Source organism: Rhinopithecus bieti, unplaced genomic scaffold (assembly GCF_001698545.2).
Source record: "Rhinopithecus bieti isolate Rb0 unplaced genomic scaffold, ASM169854v2 scaffold_15006, whole genome shotgun sequence".
Taxonomy (NCBI): Eukaryota; Metazoa; Chordata; class Mammalia; order Primates; family Cercopithecidae; genus Rhinopithecus; species Rhinopithecus bieti.
This window is the reverse complement of record NW_016808074.1, coordinates 679,587-698,602: the sequence shown is the minus strand read 5'-3', so window position 1 is coordinate 698,602 and position 19,016 is coordinate 679,587. Positions and strand designations below refer to the sequence as shown.

The following is a 19,016-nucleotide window of genomic DNA, read 5'->3' as shown; positions in this document are numbered from 1 at the left end:
AATATGTAGAGATGACATTGTGGGCACGTAACATAAAACTTCAGGTTGGATATCCTATGATAATTTAAAAACAACAAAACTGTGTAGTGAATAATAGAGCTTGAGCACTTTAAGGCACCATAGGGACCCCTTCAATGTAATGATGACAATGCCGAGGTGCAGAGAGGTAATTAGCCCAAGCCCCTACTCTAAGGGTGGACCCTATCTTCCTAATTTGTCAGAAGACTTCCTATTATACTGCTTATAAAAAGTCCTATGCAATTGGTATTGTCATTATTTTACAAATAAAATATTCTTCAATTTTTGTTTCCGCTATGCATGGGTTACTTAGTATTTTATAATTTGAATTTCAAGCATATTAAAAAAAAAAAAACAGGTATCCAGGTATCTAGGCTGGGCATGGTGGCTCAAGCCTGTAATCTCAACATTTTGGGAGGCTGAGGCAAGAGGATCACTTAAGGCCAGAAGTTCAAGGTATCTTTTGTTGATCTCTACACTGATTGTATTCTCTCTTTTATTCTATGAAAGTTAAAGATTTTTTTTCTGATACTACATTTTTTTTTTAACATTCAGTTTGTGTTTTAAAAGAAAACATTCGGCAACTGATGTCTGCTGTTCTGTATGTATCTATCAGTCCAGATTTGTCCATTATGGTGTATGAATCTAACAGAACCTCACCAGTGTTATACCTGCCTTTTTGAAATCGTTACTGAGATAGCTAATATTAAAATATCCTGGTTTGTCTGTATATTTCTTTATTCTCATTATACTACATTTTTAAAAATGTAATTTGAATTGATGTTAAAAATTGTATACAGGCCGGGCGCAGTGGCTCACACCTATAATCCCAGCATTTTGGAAGTCTTATGCAGGAGGATTGCCGGAGGTCAGGAATTTGAGACCAGCCTGGGCAACATAGTGAAACTCTTCATCTTTATAAAAGTGATACTAAAATTTTAAAAGTGTATAAACTGTAAAGTGTATTTTACTGGTGTTTTCTTCCTTATTCCTACTTGTCAGATGCAAATATACATTTTTGTGTGTTTGTGTTTAGTAATTATAAGTATACATTTTTCATTCTTCTATTTCATATATTTCTGTGACATTATATCTTAGATGTGTAATTTATGAACTATTACTGGATTATTTTAATCCATTAAAATTACTATTCACACATTCTGTATTCAATTCATGTGATAGCTAATATATTTGGTTTTAAATGCATCTTATTTTGTGGTTTTCTTCTGGGCTGTTTTTTGTGCTTTTAAAAATGTATAGATTATTAATATTCTTAATTTTCTTTTAGTTTGAAATGTATATACTCATTTTATTCATTAGTCTAAGATAAGAATTGTAACACTTCTGTAACCTATTATAGAATTGTTAATACCTTTACCCTTCTCTTGAACACATCAAAGGATGTCATTGCGTGTTGGTATTAGAGTATAGCATTTCTATTATTCTGCTCAATTAGGAGATACTGTTCATGTTGCATAGAGATAATAAGTAATTGTATTGATCTGCAGATGCATCCATCTCTTGGATTCTTATTCCTTCTACCACTGCAGACCTTTCACCTGTAATCACTTTCCTTTGGCCTTAAGGATAACTTTTAGAGTTACTTTTCTACTAAATTTCCAATTTTTGACCAGATATAATCTTATTTTGTGCTTTTCCTGAAAAATACTGTTGTTGTGGATAGAAATCTGAGTTGGTAGTTATTTCTTCAGCAATTTGACCATGTCATTCCACTGTGTCCCTGGCCTCCTATATACTGGATGTGAATGGAGACAATTTATATTGTGTTTATAGTTTTCCTGTGCTATAGGAACAGTATTTGAATCTGATGCAAAGGAGGACACACCCTAGAGATTGTAACAGTGAGATGAACCCAGTGATTGGATGAAGTTTTGAGTTGCTGGAATAATGGAGTTACAGTGTATAATGCATAAGCAACATAATAAATTATGTATCTGGTGAACAAATGGATGAATTGTGCCATGAACTGGTTAGATGCTTACCCGCATGTCACAGAAGGTTTTCACTTGCAAGGAGGGTGGGAAATACTTCTTGGTCAACTCTCAACTTGGGCAGCATCAGGCCCCTTTCAGTGGGGAAGAGCCACACAGGAGCAATGAGAGTGGAAAGGCTTTTCACACTGGACAAAGAGATTCCAAGTACAGCAATTATGGGAAAGCCTTTTGCCACAAATACATATTTTTCAGCATCAGAAAACCCATGCTGGAGTAAACCCTTACCAGGGCAGTCAGTGCTGGGATACCTTTAATAACAGCTAACATTGTATAGTTACACAGCTATACAATGTGTAACAGAGCAAATGAATAAGAGAATTCACAGCAAAGCTGTGCCTTACGAGTGCAGTGATTATGGGAAATTATTTGGCTCCAGCTCTGATGTCCATATACACCAAACAGTTCACACAGGATCAAGGCTTTAAGAGTGTGTTGGCCAGGCATGGTGGCTCACACCTGTAATCCCAGCACTTTGGGAGGCTGAGGCAGGTGGATCACAGGGTCAGGAGTTCGAGACCAGCCTGGCCAACATAGTGAAACCCCATCTCTACTAAAAAAATATAAAAATTAGCTGGGCATGGTGGCACACACCTGTAGTCCCAGCTACTCAGGAGGCTGAGGCAGGAGAATCGCTTGAACCCAGGAGGCGGAGGTTGCAGTGAGCCAAGATCACACCACGGCTCTCCAGCCTGGGCAACAGAGCGAGACTCCATCTCAAAAAAAAAAAAAAAAAAAGTGCTGAATGTGAGAAAGCCTCTATCATTAGACCTCATCTTGTTTAGCACCAGAGAATTCATAGTGGAGAAGACCTTATGAGTACAGATCATGTGGCAAGTTCTTTATAAAGACACATTTGTTGAGTACCAGAAAGTCCACACTGGAAAAATGTCTTCTCAGTGTGGTAAACGTGAGGAATTCTAAAGCCACAATTCCTACCATGGTTAGGCTTTGTGTCCCCACCCAAATCTCATCTTGAATTATAATCTCCATAATCCCTAGTGACCAGGGCAGGACCTGGTGGGTGGTGACTAGATCATGGGGGCAGGTTCCCCCATGCCATTGTATAGTGAGTTTTCACCAGATCTGATGGGGTTTTTTTTTGTTGTTTGTTTTGAGATGGAGTCTTGCTCTGTTGGCCAGGCTGGAGTGTAGTGGCACAATCTTGGCTTACTGCAACCTCCGCCTCCTGGGTTCAAGTGATTTTCCTGCCTCAGCCTCCCAAGTAGCTAGGACTACAGGTGTGCACCACCACGCTCAGCTAATTTTTGTATTTTTAGTAGAGACGGGGTTTCACCATGTTGACCAGGCTGGTCTCGAACTCCTGACCTCAGGTGATCCGCCCATCTCAGCCTCCCAAAGTGCTAACATTACAGGCATGAGCCACCGCACCCAACCCTCAATCTGATGGTTTTATAAGGGGCTCTTTCCTGTTCGCTTGTTCACTCTTTCACCTGCCTCCATGTAAGACGTGTCTTTGCTTCTCTCTTGCCTTCTGCCATGATTTTAAGTTTCCTGAGGCCCTCCCAGCTATGCAGAACTATAAGTCAATTAAACCTCTTTCCTTTTAGAAATTACCCAGACTCAGGTATGTCTTTATAGCAATGTGACAATGGAGTAATGGACTATCTTGTATCAGAGAATTCACAGTGGAACAAGATCTTATGTGTTCAGGAAATGTGGGAAAGCAGAAGCTCCTACCTTGCTTGGCAAATGAAAGTCAACCAGAAAAAGGCCTTTCGTAGAAGATAAAAGAAAGCATACAGTGAAGGCCTAACCTCATTAGGCATCAGAAAATTTACACTGGAGAGAGGCCTTAAGAGTTGATGGAATGTGCTCATTGTTTAACATGGCATGATCCTAAGAGAAAATCTCAGAGTAACCTTTGAGAGGGAGCTCTAGGCCAGGATTTGAACCTCAGACATATGTGCATTCACACTGTAGAGATTACTTACAACTGCATGAGTGATCAGAAACAAATGGGCTCCTCATCTCTTAGTGGTTTCAGTGTGGGTATGATCCAGCTGCCTAAAAGATCAGAGCTGAGGCCTGTTGTGGATTTCCAGAGGTCCCCATCCTTAATAAATAGTGATGACCCCACATGGTAGCTGAGATGGATTTCTCCAACCAGCTTCCCAATCCACTAACCTTAGATATGCCCACCTCATGATGTTCTCATTTGTGCAGAGATAAGTGCCATAGTGTTTAACCCTTCAATCTGTTCTGTTCCTTGTGTGTGACTGAGAAAAGAAGGGCTTTGCTAGCAGGGACCGCCAACTTTATGTGCCTCAGAGTGGACAGCAGGATGGTAGAGAGTAGCTCTAAGTCTAGTCCGGCCTGTTTTGCAATGCTGCCCAACGGCTCTTAGGGAAAACTGTAGGACGCTGTGAGACTGAGCTTGTGACCTTGATATCAGGATCTCTGTGAGCCCTAAGCTCACCCTTATGAGGGAGTAGTTGGTGTGACAACCTCCAGTGCTCCTACAAACAGCATGAGTTGAGCCCTTTTTTCCCAGAAGATGTGTCATATTCCATCAATTCTGTTGAGGGGTGGCTGTCTCCTAGGACCTCTATGCAGAGGACATTTCCCCTGAAGTCTAAAATCTGGTAGGCATGTAAGACCTACAGGGGCTAAGTAGGAAACAGATACAGAAACACTACACACAGAAACACTGGATAGTAGGGAGTATTGGAGACTGGGAAACTAGAAGGTATGTGTGTACTCTAAAGGGGGATACACGAATTTAATGTAACTATGACTCTGTGATGAGGGTGTACAGAAATTCTCAGGACCTGCTGAGCTCATTTTCTCCTATGGCAGAGACCAGTGTGAGAGCAAACAATCTGAAAGTTTGTGAATTCCTGTACTTCCTTGGGCTGTTGATATTTTAGTCATCACTGAACAGGCAGGAACCCCAGGACTGACAAAAGAGAGCTTGTAGTCCATGGTGCATCTTTTGTGACCCAGCCAGCATGTGGAAAGTGATGGCCTTCATTGCTTTCTAGTTTTTACTGCCACTGAAGGAGAGCTGACTCAAGATATGGGAAGAGGGAGAGGGTTGAATAAATACAGGACTGATTGATTCAGATTTTTATGTGGAAACTTTTTTTCTTAACACATTAATGATATATAATTGGCATACAATAAAGTACGCATATTGAAATTGTATAATTTGATAAATTTTGACATGTATACACATGTCAAAAGTTTCCTCATGCCCCTTACTAATCTCCTCTTATTCTCCAATCCTTTATCCCCATGTGACCATTGATTTGTTTAATGACACTATACATTAGTTGGCATTTTCTAAAATTTTATATAAATGTAATCATATGGTATGTGTTTATTTTTTGTCTTTCAGTAAACTGTTTCTTTTTAGATTTAGGGGGTACAAGTGCAGTTTTGTTATAGGGATATATTATGTACTGGTGAAGTCTGGGCTTTTAGTGTGACTGTCACCCAAATAGTGTACACTGTACCCAATAGACAATTTCTCATTTTTCACCTTTTCCCCCCTTGTTTTGTGGGTTTATTTTCAACTTTTATTTTAAACTCAGGGGGTCCATGTGCAGGCTTGTCACATGGGTAAATTGCATGTCACTGGGGTTTGATGTACAAATGATTTTGTCATCCAGGTAGCGAGCATAGTACCCAATAGGAAGTGTTTTTGTTTTTTGTTTTTCCCTTACCCGTCTCCCACACTCACCCCTCAAGTAGGCCCCGGTAGCTATCTTTCCCATCTTTGTGTTTATGTGTTCCCATTGTTTACCTCCCACTTCTAAGTGAGAAGATGCAGTATTTGGTTTTCTGTTCCTGCATTAATTCATTTCTGATAATAGCCTCCAGCTCCATCCATGTTGCTGCAAAGGACATGATTTTTTTTATGGTTACATATGTACCACTTTCTTTATTCATTTCACTGTTGATGGGCATCTAGGTTGATTCACGTCTTTGCTATTGTGAATAGTGCTGCAATGAACATACAGGTGCATGTGTCTTTTTGGTGGAACGATTTATATTCCTTTGGGTACATACCCAGTAATGGGATTGCTGGGTCAAATGGAAGGTCTGTTTTAAGTTCTTTGAAAAACCTCCAAACTGCCTTCCACAATAGCTGCACTAATTTACTTTCCCAGCAGCATTGTATAAGCATTCCCTTCTCTCCACAACCTTGCCAATATCTGTTACTTTTTCACTTTAAAACAACCATTCTGACTGATGTGAGATGGCATCTCATTGTGGTTTGATTTACATTTCTCTAACCATTAGTGATGCTGAAACTTTTTTCATATGCCTGTTGGCCACATGTATGTCTTCTTTTGAGAAATGTCTGTTTATGTCCTTGGCTCAATTTTTAAAATAAGATGGGTTGTTATTTTGTTTGTTACTTTGCTTAAGTTCCTTATAGATTCTGGATGTTAGACCTTGTCAGATGTACAGGCTGTGAATATTTTCTCCTATTCTGTATGCTGTCTCTTTACTCTGTTGATGGTTTCTTTCTCTGTACACTTCAGTTTAATTAGGTCCCATCTGTCTGTTTTTCCTTTGTTTCAATTGCTTTTAGAGACTTTGTCATGAAATCTTTGCCAAGGCCTGTGTCCAGAATGATATTTTGTAGGTTTCTTCTAAGGTTTTTTATAGATTTAGGTCATACATTTAAGTCTGTAATCCATTTTGAGCTGATTTTTGTGTATGATGAAATGAAGGGGTCCAGTTTCAGTCTTCTGCAAATGGCTAACCAGTTATCCCAGCATCATTTATTGAATAACAGTCCTTTCCCCATTGCTTGTTATTGCTTACTTTGTCAAAGATCAGATGTTTGGAGATGTGTGGCTTTATTTCTGGGTTCTTTATTCTGTTCCAGTCGTGTATGTGTCTGTTTTTGTATCAGTATCATGCTGTTTTGGTGACTGTAGCCTTTAAGTATAGTTTGAAGTTGGGTACTGTGGTGCCTCCAGTTCTGTTCTTTTTGCTTAGGATTGCCTTGGCTATTTGGACTGTTTTTTGGTTCCATGTGATTTTTACAATATTTTTTTCTGATTCTGTAAAAAATGACATTGGTAGAGTGATGAAATAGCACTGAATCTGTACATTGCTTTGGGCAGTATGGCTATTTTAACAATATTGATTCTTTTTATCCATGAGCATGAAATGTTTTTCCATTTGTTTGGGTCATCTCTGATTTCTTTCAGCAGTGTTTTGTAATTCTTGTTGTCGAGATCTTTCCACTTCCTGCTTAGCTTTATTACTAGGTATTTTATTCTCTTTCTTGACTATTGTGTATGGGATTGCATTCTTGATTTGGCTCTCAGACTGGACATTCACTGTACATTATTGGTGCATAGAAATGCTAATTTTTGTACATTGATTTTATATACTAAAGCTTTACTGAAGTTATCAGTTCTAGGAGCTTTTATGCAGAGACTATAGGGTTTTCTAAGTATAGAATCATATCCTCTGCAAAGAGAGATAGTTTGACTTCCTCTCTTCCTATTTGGATGCCTTTTATTTCATTCTCTTGCCTGATTACTCTGGCTGGGACTTCCAGTACTATGTTGAATAGGAGTGGTAGGAGTGAGTATCGTTGTCTTGTTCTGGTTCCCAAGGAAAATGCTTCCGGCTTTTGCCTGTCTGGTATGAATTTAGCTGTGAGTTTGTTATAGATGGCTTTTGTTGTTGTTGTTTTGAGACAGGGTCTTGATCTGTCGCCCAGGATGGAGTGCAGTGATGCAGTCACAGCTCATTGCAACCTCTGCCCTCCTCAGCTCAAGTGCCTCCCACCTCAGCCTCTCAAGCAGCTGAGACTACAGGTGTATGCCATCACACCTGGCTAGTTTTTGTGCATTTTGTAGGAACAGGGTTTTGTTATGTTGCCCAGGCTTGTCTCCGCCTCCCAAAGTGCGGGGATTATAGGTGTGAGACACCGCACCTGGCCCATAGATGGCTCTTATTATTTTGAAGTCCGTTTCTTCAGTGCCTAGTTCGTTGAGGATTGGAAGTGTTGTTAAATTTTATTGAAAGCCTTCTGTGCATCTATTGAGATAACCATATGGTTTTTGTTTGTTTGTCCTGTTTATGTGATGAATCACATTTCTTGATTTGCATATGTTGAGCCAACTTTGCATGCCAGATATAAAGCCTGCTTGAGTGTGGTGATCATGGTGGATTAGCTTTCTGATGTGCTGTTGGATTCAGTTAACTAGTATTTTGTTGAGAATTTTGCATTTATGTTTATCAGGGATACTGGCCTAACATTTTCTTTTATCATTTTGCCTCTGCCAGGTTTTGGTATAAGGATGATGCTGGCCTCACAGAATAAGTTAGGCAGTAGTCCCTCCTCCTTGATTTTTTGGAATAATTTCAGTAGGATTAGTACCAGGTCTTTTTACATCTGGTAGAATATGGCTCTGAATCCATCTGGTACAGGGCTTTTTCTGGTTGGTAGCTTTTTAATTACTGATTCAATTTCAGAACTCATTATTGGTCTGTTCAGGATTTCAGTTTCTTCCTGATTCAATCTTAGGAGGTTGTATGTTTCAAGGAATGTATCCATTTCTTCTAGGATTTTTAGTTTGTGTGCATAGAGATGTTCTTAATAGTCTCTGAGAGAATTTTGTATTTCTGTGGGGTAGGTGGTAATGTCATCTTTAACATTTCTGATTGTGTTTACTTGCATCTTCTTTTTTTCTTTATTAATCTAGCTGATGGCCGGGCGTGGTGGCTCAAGCCTGTAATCCCAGCACTTTGGGAGGCCGAGTCGGGGGCGGGATCACAACGGTCAGAGATGAGACCATCCTGGCGACACGGTGAACCTCGTCTCTACTAAAAAATAATAAAACAAACTGGGCCGGCGGAGGTGGGCGCGGGTGCGCCTGTAGTCCAGCTACCGGGGAGGCTGACGGCAGGTTGGAAATGGCGTAAATCCGGGAGGCGGAGCTTGCAGTGAGCCTGAGACCGGCGCACTGCACTGCCTAGCCAGGGCGACAGAGCGAGACTCCACCCAAAAAACAAAAAAAAAATTAATCTAGCTGATGGGCTACCAGTGTTGTTTATTCTTCTGAAAACCAACTTACGGTTTTGATCTTTGTATAGATTTTCACATCTATTTTATTCAGTTCAACTCTGATATTGTTTTTTTTTTTTTTTTTTTTTTTTTTTTTTCTTTTAGTTCTGCTAGGTGTGATGTTATTTTGTTAACTTGAGATTTATCTAACTTCTCGGTGTAGGCATTTTGCACTATAAACTTTCAACACTGCTTTAGCTGTGTCCCAAAGATTCTGGTATGTTGTATCTCTGTTTTCATTCGTTTCAAGGAATTTTTTTATTTGTCTTGATTTCATTCTTTACCCAAAACACATTCAGGAGAAGATTGTTTAATTTCCATGTAATCGTATGGTTTTGAGAGCTCTTCTAGGTATTGATTTCTATTTTTACTGTGCTATGGTCTGAGAGTGTGGTTAGTGTGACTTTTTTGTTGTTGTTGAGAAGGAGTCTTGCTCTGTTGCCCAGGCTGGAGTGCAGTGGCGAGATCTCCACTCACTGCAAGCTCCGCCTCCCAGGTTCACGCCATTCTCCTACCTCAGCCTCCTGAGTAGCAGGGACTACAGGTGCCCGCCACCACATCGGCTAATTTTTTGTATTTTTTAGTAGAGACAGGGTTTCACCATGTTAGCCAGGATGGTCTTGATCTTCTGACCTCGTGATCCACCCACCTCAGCCTCCCAAAGGCTGGAATTACAGGCGTGAGCCACCGCGCCCGGTGACTTTTTTTTTTTTTAATTGTTGAGTATTGCTTTATGGCCAAGTATGTGATTGATCTCAGAATATGTGACATGTGGCCGGGCGCGGTGGCTCAAGCCTGTAATCCCAGCACTTTGGGAGGCCGAGACGGGTGGATCACGAGGTCAGGAGATCGAGACCATCCTGGCTAACATGGTGAAACCCCGTCTCTACTAAAGAAATACAAAACTAGCCGGGCGAGGTGGCGGGCGCCTGTAGTCCCAGCTCCTCGGGAGGCTGAGGCAGGAGAATGGCGTAAACCCAGGAGGCGGAGCTTGCAGTGAGCTGAGATCCGGCCACTGCACTCCAGCCTGGGCGACAGAGCGAGACTCCGCCTCAAAAAAAAAAGAATATGTGACATGTGCAGATGAGAAGAATGTATATTCTGTGGTTGTTGGGTATTCTGTAGATTTCTGTAAGGTCTATTTGGTCAAATATCCAGTTTAGCTTCCAAATATCTTTGTTAGCTTTCTGCCTTGATGATGCATCTGTCAGTGGGGTGTTGAAGTCACCTATTATTATCTGGTTGTCGAAGTCTTGTCGTAGGTCTCTAAGAACTTGTTTTATGAATATGGGTGCTCCAGTGTTTGGTGCATATATATTTGGGATAGTTAAGTCTTGTTGAATTGAATTGTTTATCACTATGGGATGCCCTTCTTTGCCTTTTTTGATCATTGTTGGTTTAAAGTCAGTTTTGTGTGAAATAGCAACCCCTGTTCTTTTTTTTTTTTCTGTTTGCTTGATCTTTCTCCATCCTTTTACTTTGTGCCTATGGGTGTCATTGCATGTGAGGTATGTCTAATGTAAAGAGAGTATAGAGTTGGGTCTTATTTCTTTTTCCAACTTGCCACTTCGAGCCTTCTAAGCAGGGCATTTAGCCTATTTACATTCAAGGTCAATATTGGTAAGTGAGGATTTGATCCTGTCATTATGTTGTTAGCTGGTTGTTATGTGGACTTTATTGTATAGTTGGTTTGTAGTATCAGCAGGATATGTGCTTAAGGTGTTCCTGTGGTGGCAGATACTCATCTTTTGCTCCCAGGTTTAGCAATGTTTTAAGGACTTCTTGTAAGGCAAGTCTGGTAGTATCGAATTCCCTTAACATTTGTTTGTCTGAAAAATATTTTATTTATCCTTCACTTATGAAGTTTAGTTTGCCTGGGCATTAAATTCTTGGTTCAAATTTCTTTCTTTTAAAATGCTGAGTATGGGCCCCAGTCTCTTCCAGCTTGTAAAGTTTCTGAAAGGTCCACTGTTAGCCTGATGGGGTTCCCTTTGTAGGTAACCTGTCACTTCTCTCTAGCTGCCTTTAATATTTTTCTTTTGTATTGACCTTGGAGAATCTGATGACTATGTGTCTTGGGGATGGTCACCTTGTATAAAATCATCTCACCTCACAGGGATTCTCTGACTGTCCTGAATTTGCATGTCAACCTCTCTAGTGTGGTTGGGGAAATGTTCATGGACAGTACCATCAAATATGTTTTCCAGGTTCCTTGTTGTCTCTCCATCTCTTTCTGGAATGCCAATGTGTTATATGTTTGGTCTTTTTATATATCCCATATCTTTTGTAGGTTTTATTCACTTTTTAAAATTTTTTTTCTTTATTTTTTTCTGCTGCATTGGTTCGAAGGAGTAGTGTTTGAGCTCTGAGATTATTTTCCATGCTTGGTCTAGTCTGTTATTAGTGCTTCCGATTACATTATGAAATTGCAATTGCTGTAGTTAATTTCTTATTTCCAGAAGTTCAGTTTGACTCTTTTTCTTTCTTTCTTTCTTTTTGAGACAGGGTTTTGCTCTGTTGCACAGGCTGGAGTGCAGTGGCATGACCTTGGCTCACGGCAACCTCCATCTCCTGGGTCTGAGGGACTTGTGCCTCAGCCTCCCGAGTAGCTGGGATTACAGGTGCCTGCCACCACACCCAGTTAATTTCTATATTTATAGTAGAGATAGGGTTTCACCAGGTTGGTCAGGCTAGTTTTGAACTCCTGACCTCAAGTGATCCACCCGCCTCAGCCTCCCAAAGTGCTGGGATTACAGGCGTGAGCTACCGTGCCCGGCCCAGTTTGGTTCTTTCTTAATATGGTAATATTATATTTAAACGCTTGGATTGCTTTATTGGTTTCCTTAGATTTTTCCTTCCTTGCCATCCAGACTCTGAATTTTGTCATTTCGGCCATTTAAGCATGGTTACAAACCATCACTGGAGAGCTAGTGCAGTCGTTTGGAGACTTTTAGAGTTGCCAGAAATCTTGCACTGGTTCTTTCCCATCTGTGTGGGCTGATGTTCCTTGACTCTTTGAAGTTGCTGTCCTTTGGATGGGGCTTTCTGCTTTTATATTATTTGATGCCCTTGGGGGTTTTACTGTGGTATAAGTTGGGTTTAGTTGAATGGTTTCAATTATGGGTGCTTTCACAGGCCAAGGCTCAGCTGAGCACTCCTGAGCTGCATGCTGTAAACCTGGGGAGTGGGGACTAAGCCCTTGATTTTGTTCTCTGGCTGCTTGAGGTGAAGCACCTGCTGTGCTGGAGGGGCTGAGGTGTTCTCTGTCTGCTGGCAAAAGTGCTCCAGCAGAACACTGTGGGGACTGCAGAGAGTGCACTGTGGCTGGGAGATGGGGAGGCCACAAGCAAGTGTGCACACTGGGGCAGTGCAGGGGGGCTACCTGCAAGTGTGTGCCAATGGGGTGGCATGGCCATGGTGTGGGTGAGTGCAGCACCATGGTGTGAGGGGTCCCGGCAATGCCTCCCATCTTTTTAAATTTCGTCTATTATTCCACTATTTCCATATGTATACATCATTTAGCTACCACTTATAAGTGATAACACGCAGTATTTGACTTTCTGTTTCTGAGTTATTTCACTTAAGAGAATGGCCCCCAGTTCCAGCCATGTTGCTGCAAAAGCCATGATTTTTTTTAAATGACTGAGTAGTATTCCATGGTGTGTGTGTATATAGATATCTATATATCACATTTTCTTTATCCAATCATCTGTCAATGGACACTTAGGTTGATTCTATGACTTTGCTACTGTGAATAGTGCTACACTAAGCATGTAAGTACATGCTTTTTGATATAATGGTTTATTTTCCTTTAAGTAGATACCCAATAGTGGAATTGCCAGATCAAATTACAGTTCTATTTTTAGTTATTTGATAAGTCTCCATACTGTTTTCCATAGAGGTTGTACTAATTTACATTCCCACCAATATTGTATAAGCATTCCCTTTTCCCTGCATCCACACCATCTGTTGGTTTTATACTTTTTTTTTTTTTTTTTTTTGAGACGGAGTCTCGCTCTGTCGCCCAGGCTGGAGTGCAGTGGCCGGATCTCAGCTCACTGCAAGCTCCGTCTCCCGGGTTTACGCCATTCTCCTGCCTCAGCCTCCCCCGAGTAGCTGGGACTACAGGCGCCCGCCCCTCGCCCGGCTAGTTTTTTTTTTTTTTTTTTTGTATTTTTTAGTAGAGACGGGGTTTCACCGGGTTAGCCAGGATGGTCTCGATCTCCTGACCTCGTGATCCGCCCGACTCGGCCTCCCAAAGTGCTGGAATTACAGGCTTGAGCCACCGCGCCCGGCCTGGTTTTTTACTTTTTAATAATAGCCATTCTGATCAGGATAAGATGGCATCTCAGTGTGTTTATGTGGTGTTTTCTCTCATCATATCTCTCTATAACCTCAAACTCCTGAGCTCAAGCAATCCTCTTGTTTCAGCCTCCCATTGACCATTGTCTAGGACTACAGGTGTATGCCATCATGTCTTGCTCTTTTTTTTATAGATATAAGATCTTACTATATTGCCCAGGCTGGTCCCAAACTCCTGACGTCAAGCAATTATTTTGTGTTGGCATCCCAAAGCACTGAGATTACATGAGCTACCTCCCTAAAAGAGGGAAAGTGAGGCAGAAATTCTGGGCCCAGCCCATGATCTGAATCGGGGCGAATATCCCCGCCTCCTGAACTCAATTTTCCTAAGCTAGAAAGGACCTTCCGACCCTCCGACTTGTGCCTGTAGTAAAACGGCGGCCCTAAGACGCCGCGGGGGTCTTTGTGCGCACTTACATGGAGTCGGCTGTACTTGGTGAGTTCCCACACCCGGTAGATGTGAGGAAAAAACTGCCTTACTCAGAAGGCGTCCTCCCTTGCGTCCGCCGCAGACTCTGGGCCAATGACGGCCCAGGACAGGGGCATTTTCTGCGGGCCTGGGCGGCGGAGGCGGGACTTCCGCTTCTTGCATGACGTCATCTCCGCGAGCCGGATTGGCGCTGAAACAGTGTGGGGCTTGGACCGCTCGGTGGGCGCGTCCAGAGGCCTGAGCAAGGAAGGGTAATGAGGCTGTTACGCCCCTTCTCCGCGTCTTGGCGGGAGACTGACCCCCAACTTGTTCCCTAACGGGGTGTTCCGCCGGCCTAGGCCTCCACAGCCGCCCTCCGTCTCCTCAGCCCCGACGCTGCGCCCGCTTTGTGCGCATTTTTCTCTGGGGAAACTGAGGCTCTGAGTGCGAAAGTCAGCCGAGGTCGCCCCACCCAGGACAGAGAAGGGTTAGGGTCGACTGAGCCGCGGCATTCCCGGGCCCCGCTAGGGCTGCAGGGTCCCAGGATGGCAGCCTCGGCGCAGGTGAGTGGACGAGGTTTCGGCCTTGCTGCTGCTCTGCTACTTGTGGAGGCCTCCTGGGCAGGCGGAAGCCAAGACAGCCACAGGATTTTTCTTTGTCGCCGTCGTTTATTTAAGAGAAGTGGCCGTAGCTTGTCACTTCTTTTATCCGCAGTCTTGCAACAGTGTTGGCCTCCGACAGGTGCGCAGTCCTTGGTAGAAGGATGAATGATGCTTCCTTCTAGGGCTGTAATCACACTTCCCCTAAATCCAACCTCCTCTGTTGCCTGCCAGCCCGTACCCCATCCACCTGGCCAACCACCCCTGACCTTGTCTCTCCATTTTTCCCTGGTCCTTTGCTGTTCAGAGTCACCAACCTGACCGTGCAGTCCTCTTCCATTTTCCAGCCTTTCTCTTTGCACTTCCCTTTACCTCGAACACTGCCCCTATAACTTCGCAGGGCCTCCCTCTCACATCCTTCTGGCCTCTGTCCAAATGTCACCTATTTGGAGGTGCCTTTTTTGGCAATTCCGGCTGAAGTGGTGCGTTACACACTTGCCCAGAATCTGGCATTTTTGTATAGGGAATCTGACGATATTTTAAAAGCTTGCTGTTTGAGTTTGTCTAGGATATTATGTGAACAAAGAGAAAAGAAATAATTGCAAAGAGTGACAGCTGATCATCAAGAGTCCAATCATCAAGGCTAATTGGCAGGCATTATTTAACCCTCAGCTCATTTAATCCTGAACTCCTTAGAATTAGGTTCTTTTGTCATCACTGTTTTACACAAGAGCAGCTTGAGGCGCACATAGGTTCAATTACCTGCCTTAATCACTGTAGCTCTTAAATATCAGAAACTAACAACTGGTATGTCTACTATCACAGCCTGTGTTTTTACCCTCTTCTTTACCCGCAATGGTTAGGGAGGCCTGGGATGACACCTAAAGTAAACTTTGCAAGGTGATCAGGCCTCCTTCTAGCAGGTGGTCTTGGGCAATGGGAGTCATGGCATTTCATACTGGCGGAACTGTGTGGACTAAAAAAGAAAAAAAAATGGTATATTGGTGTTTTAAGGAGTCCACAGGGGACCCATGTGGCTTCCGCAGTGGTTTCCTGAGTGGTTTTCTCCTATACTCTTGGGACACAAGATTTTGTGGTCTTTTGCTAGATGTGCCTTCCTCCTTAGCCAGGACAGTCATCATAGCCAGTCAGGGGCCCATGTTCTCATGGCTACAACCTGACTCTTGTTCCTTGCTCCTGAAGTACCCTGACCTCAGGGATACTTGCTGGTAGGACTCAAACAGGAAAAGGTAGTGATAGCTTGTTGTGGATTCTTCCTATGAGAATGGGCATCTGTGAGGCCCAGTAGTAGTCTCCAAGGAAGCAGATGCAGGTCCAGGCCCTGCCACCTTTGAGGCAGGTGCCACCACTTCAGGTGACTCTTCTGTGAGCTAGGTGATTATGACTATGCTGCTCTGCCCATGTCCATGAAAATATTTTCAAGTGGCTAATCCCAGCACAGTGGCATGTGTCTGTAGTTCCAGCTTGGGAGGCTAAGGCAGGAGGATCATGAGTTCAAACCCAGCCTGGGCAAAATAGACCCTGTCTCAAAAAAAAAAAAAAAAAAAAAACCTGAAAATATTTTCAGGGTGGCTCAAATGGATGTATTTCAATGTTTCCCATCCTCATTAACTGTGCATTAACTTTGCTAATGAAGGAGTGTCAGGTTGCATGATGAGAATATAGACCATAGGGCCCTGGGTTCAAATTCTGTCTCTTCTGATAAGACATGTGACTTTGGGTAGACTAGTAGAGGTCCTGGACCTCAAGTCTCTGAGTGTGACATGGAGATGATGATGGTGAACTCAGGGGCTGTGGCCCTTTGCCTCAATGTTTCCTTTACAGCTTTTCTTCAGCTCTTTTGACTATTCTTGGTGAAGTGGAAAACCCTGTTGTATTGACCTGGACATCAAGGCTCGGATAAATGAAATGAGATTTCCAAGGTCACATAACAGGCTTGTGTTGATTTCAGGAATTTGGTTTTAAACCTCAGGAGTCTGACTCCTGAGCTGGGGACTTTTAGTCACTTGACCATGGCATGTAAAGCCATTAGCATGAGGCAGGCTCACAGGCAGGATGGGTAAGACTCAGGTGCTGCTGTTGTTACTATTGCTGGTGTTATTGTTTGTTATTATTCTTTCCCATTCCTCTGATGTCCCAGAGCACTGACTGTCTGTGCCTCTCAGTCCACTTCGGATTGTCCTAACCTTATTTCTGTGTCAAGTGGCTTCCTGCATAGCCTCTCTCTCTTCACTGCTGTAATTTTTTTTTTTTTTTTTTTTTTTTTGAGACGGAGTCTTGCTCAGTCACCCAGGCTGGAGTGCGGTGGCGCGATCTTGGCTCACTGCAAGCTCCTCCTTAGGGGTTCACGCCGTTCTCCTGCCTCAGCCTCCCGAGTAGCTGGGACTACAGGCGCCCGCCACTATGCCCGGCTAATTTTTTTTGTATTTTTAGTAGAGATGGGGTTTCATCGTGTTAGCCAGCATGGTCTCGATCTCCTGACCTCGTGATCTGCCCGCCTTGGCCTCCCAAAGTGCTGGGATTATAGGCGTGAGCCACCGCGCCTGGCCGACACTGCTGTAATTTATCCAAGGCAGTGTCCATATTCCCCTTATGCCTGGCACAGATCATGGCCCTCTGGAGATGCTTGGTGATTGGATTCTTGCATCACTGTGCATCTTTTGCAGTGCTGGAGTGACAAGTTCTAATTGTGTTCCACAGTTCCAAGGGAAACACTACTATCTCCGTTTAATTTTCCAGGTGTCTGTGACCTTTGAGGATGTGGCTGTGACATTCACCCAGGAGGAGTGGGCACAGTTGGATGCAGCCCAGAAAACCTTGTATCAGGAGGTGATGCTGGAGACCTGTGGGCTTCTCGTGTCTCTGGGTAAGGCCCCTTCTGGTCCAGTCCTCACTTAGGATTGAGTTGTCCTACTCGTGTTCCCCTCTCTCCTCCACAGCCTACTTGTTCTGAGGCTTCTGGCAGCACACAGGGGTGTTCAGCATTTGCTCTGAGTGTAGCACTTGGGAGACCAGGGTCTGGTGTCCAGGAGTCCACTCCCATCTCCACTGCTTATGATCCTTGTGTTCCTGGGCAAGTTAAGGAATCTCTGTGCCTCAATTTTTCTCATGAATAAAAAGGGCCAGGCCAGCACGGTGGCTCACTCCTGTAATCCCAGCACTTTGGGAGGCCACGGCGGACAAATCAGGAGGTCAGGAGTTTGAGACAAGCCTGGGCAACATGGTGAAACCCCGTCTCTACTAAAAATACAAAAAATTAGCCCGGTGTGGTGGTGGGTGCCTGTAATCCCAGCTACTCGGGAGACTGAGGCAGGAGAATACCTTGAACCCAGGAGGCGGAGGTTGCAGTGAGCCAAGTGCATCACTGCACTCCAGCCCGGGCGACAATGTGAGAGAGACTCCATCTGAAAAAAAAAAACAAAAAAGGGGGGCCAATATAGTGTTTATTTCATAGGGCTAGTGTGAGGGCAAATGGTTCAGTACAGTGTGTGTGGTAGGTGGTTGGGTGCAGGTTAGCAATTGTGACCCCTGTTGCTGTCACTATTGTTACTACTCTTTAAATCACTGTCCTTATAATCAGCAGGATCACACTTGGACTCAGCATTTTTTGGAACAACTTTGTATAGTTCTGTGGTTACATTGGCCAGATGCTTCTGATGACTCAACTGAGGTGTTCATTTTAGCTTGGCCATTCGCCATTTCCCAGATTTTAGCAATCACTTTCTCTGCCTGAGCCTCGATTTCTTCATCTATAATGTGGTCCTGATTGCAGTACATTCTTAATGTGCATCCTGTGAAGAAATCCTAAAATAGAATTTTTCATGCAGGGCTCATAGGAGTAGCAATGTAGTGCTTTGCTTAGAATGTAAAAAAAAGCCTTAGATCAGTGAAGGAACTTACCTTTCTCCTGAATGGAGATTCAGTATCTCAAATATGTTATTTCTTTTCTAAACTAATGCCTAAATTTAATTCAGTGTTTATAAAATACAATGCATTTAAATTGCTTGGCATATTTGCTAGGTTATAGTTACATTGTATAAATATCAGTTATTTACTTGCTATTAGGAGTAAAGTTCTATGGCGGGGTGGCATATTGATTAAGGACTTGGATTCGAGAGCCACAGCAGGAAAGTCTCTCCAAGAAGTGACATTTGAACTGAGACCCAAAGAGTGAGTTAATTAGAAGGAACAAGAGAGAGGAGCAAGTAGTATTCCAAGTAGGCAGGCCGGCATGTGCAAAGGCCCTGAGGTGGTGGGGAGCATGATCCTAACAAAGCTGAAGGAAGGTCTGATTCCCCTTTTCCACTGCACTGTCATTGAACCCAGTGCCAGACACATAGCAAAAATGAGTGAACATTTGCTTAGAGATGACTGATGAATCCCACCTTGTGTTTTTGTGGGTCCTACTGCCTTGCCATTAACTTCTCTATAGAGTACTTATGTATTTTACCCCCTTATATTTTGAAAAGTTTTGGGCTATATGTGCAGATGAGCTCATACAGTCTTAACCCTGAAGGAAATATATATATATA

At 43.0% G+C, this 19,016-nt stretch overlaps 1 protein-coding gene across 1 annotated transcript in view; it reads left to right on the top strand.

Annotated features, from left to right (window-relative positions):
• The first annotated feature begins 14,046 nt into the window (after nucleotides 1–14,046).
• The window catches only part of ZNF543 (zinc finger protein 543), an 11,183-nt gene continuing 6,213 nt past the window's right edge, over nucleotides 14,047–19,016 (top strand). Inside the window, exons 1-2 of the mRNA XM_017885438.1 lie at nucleotides 14,047–14,427; nucleotides 17,224–17,350. Coding sequence (XP_017740927.1) covers nucleotides 14,410–14,427; nucleotides 17,224–17,350 — 145 coding nt within the window. The 5' untranslated portion in view covers nucleotides 14,047–14,409. The remainder of the gene's footprint in view (nucleotides 14,428–17,223; nucleotides 17,351–19,016) is intronic.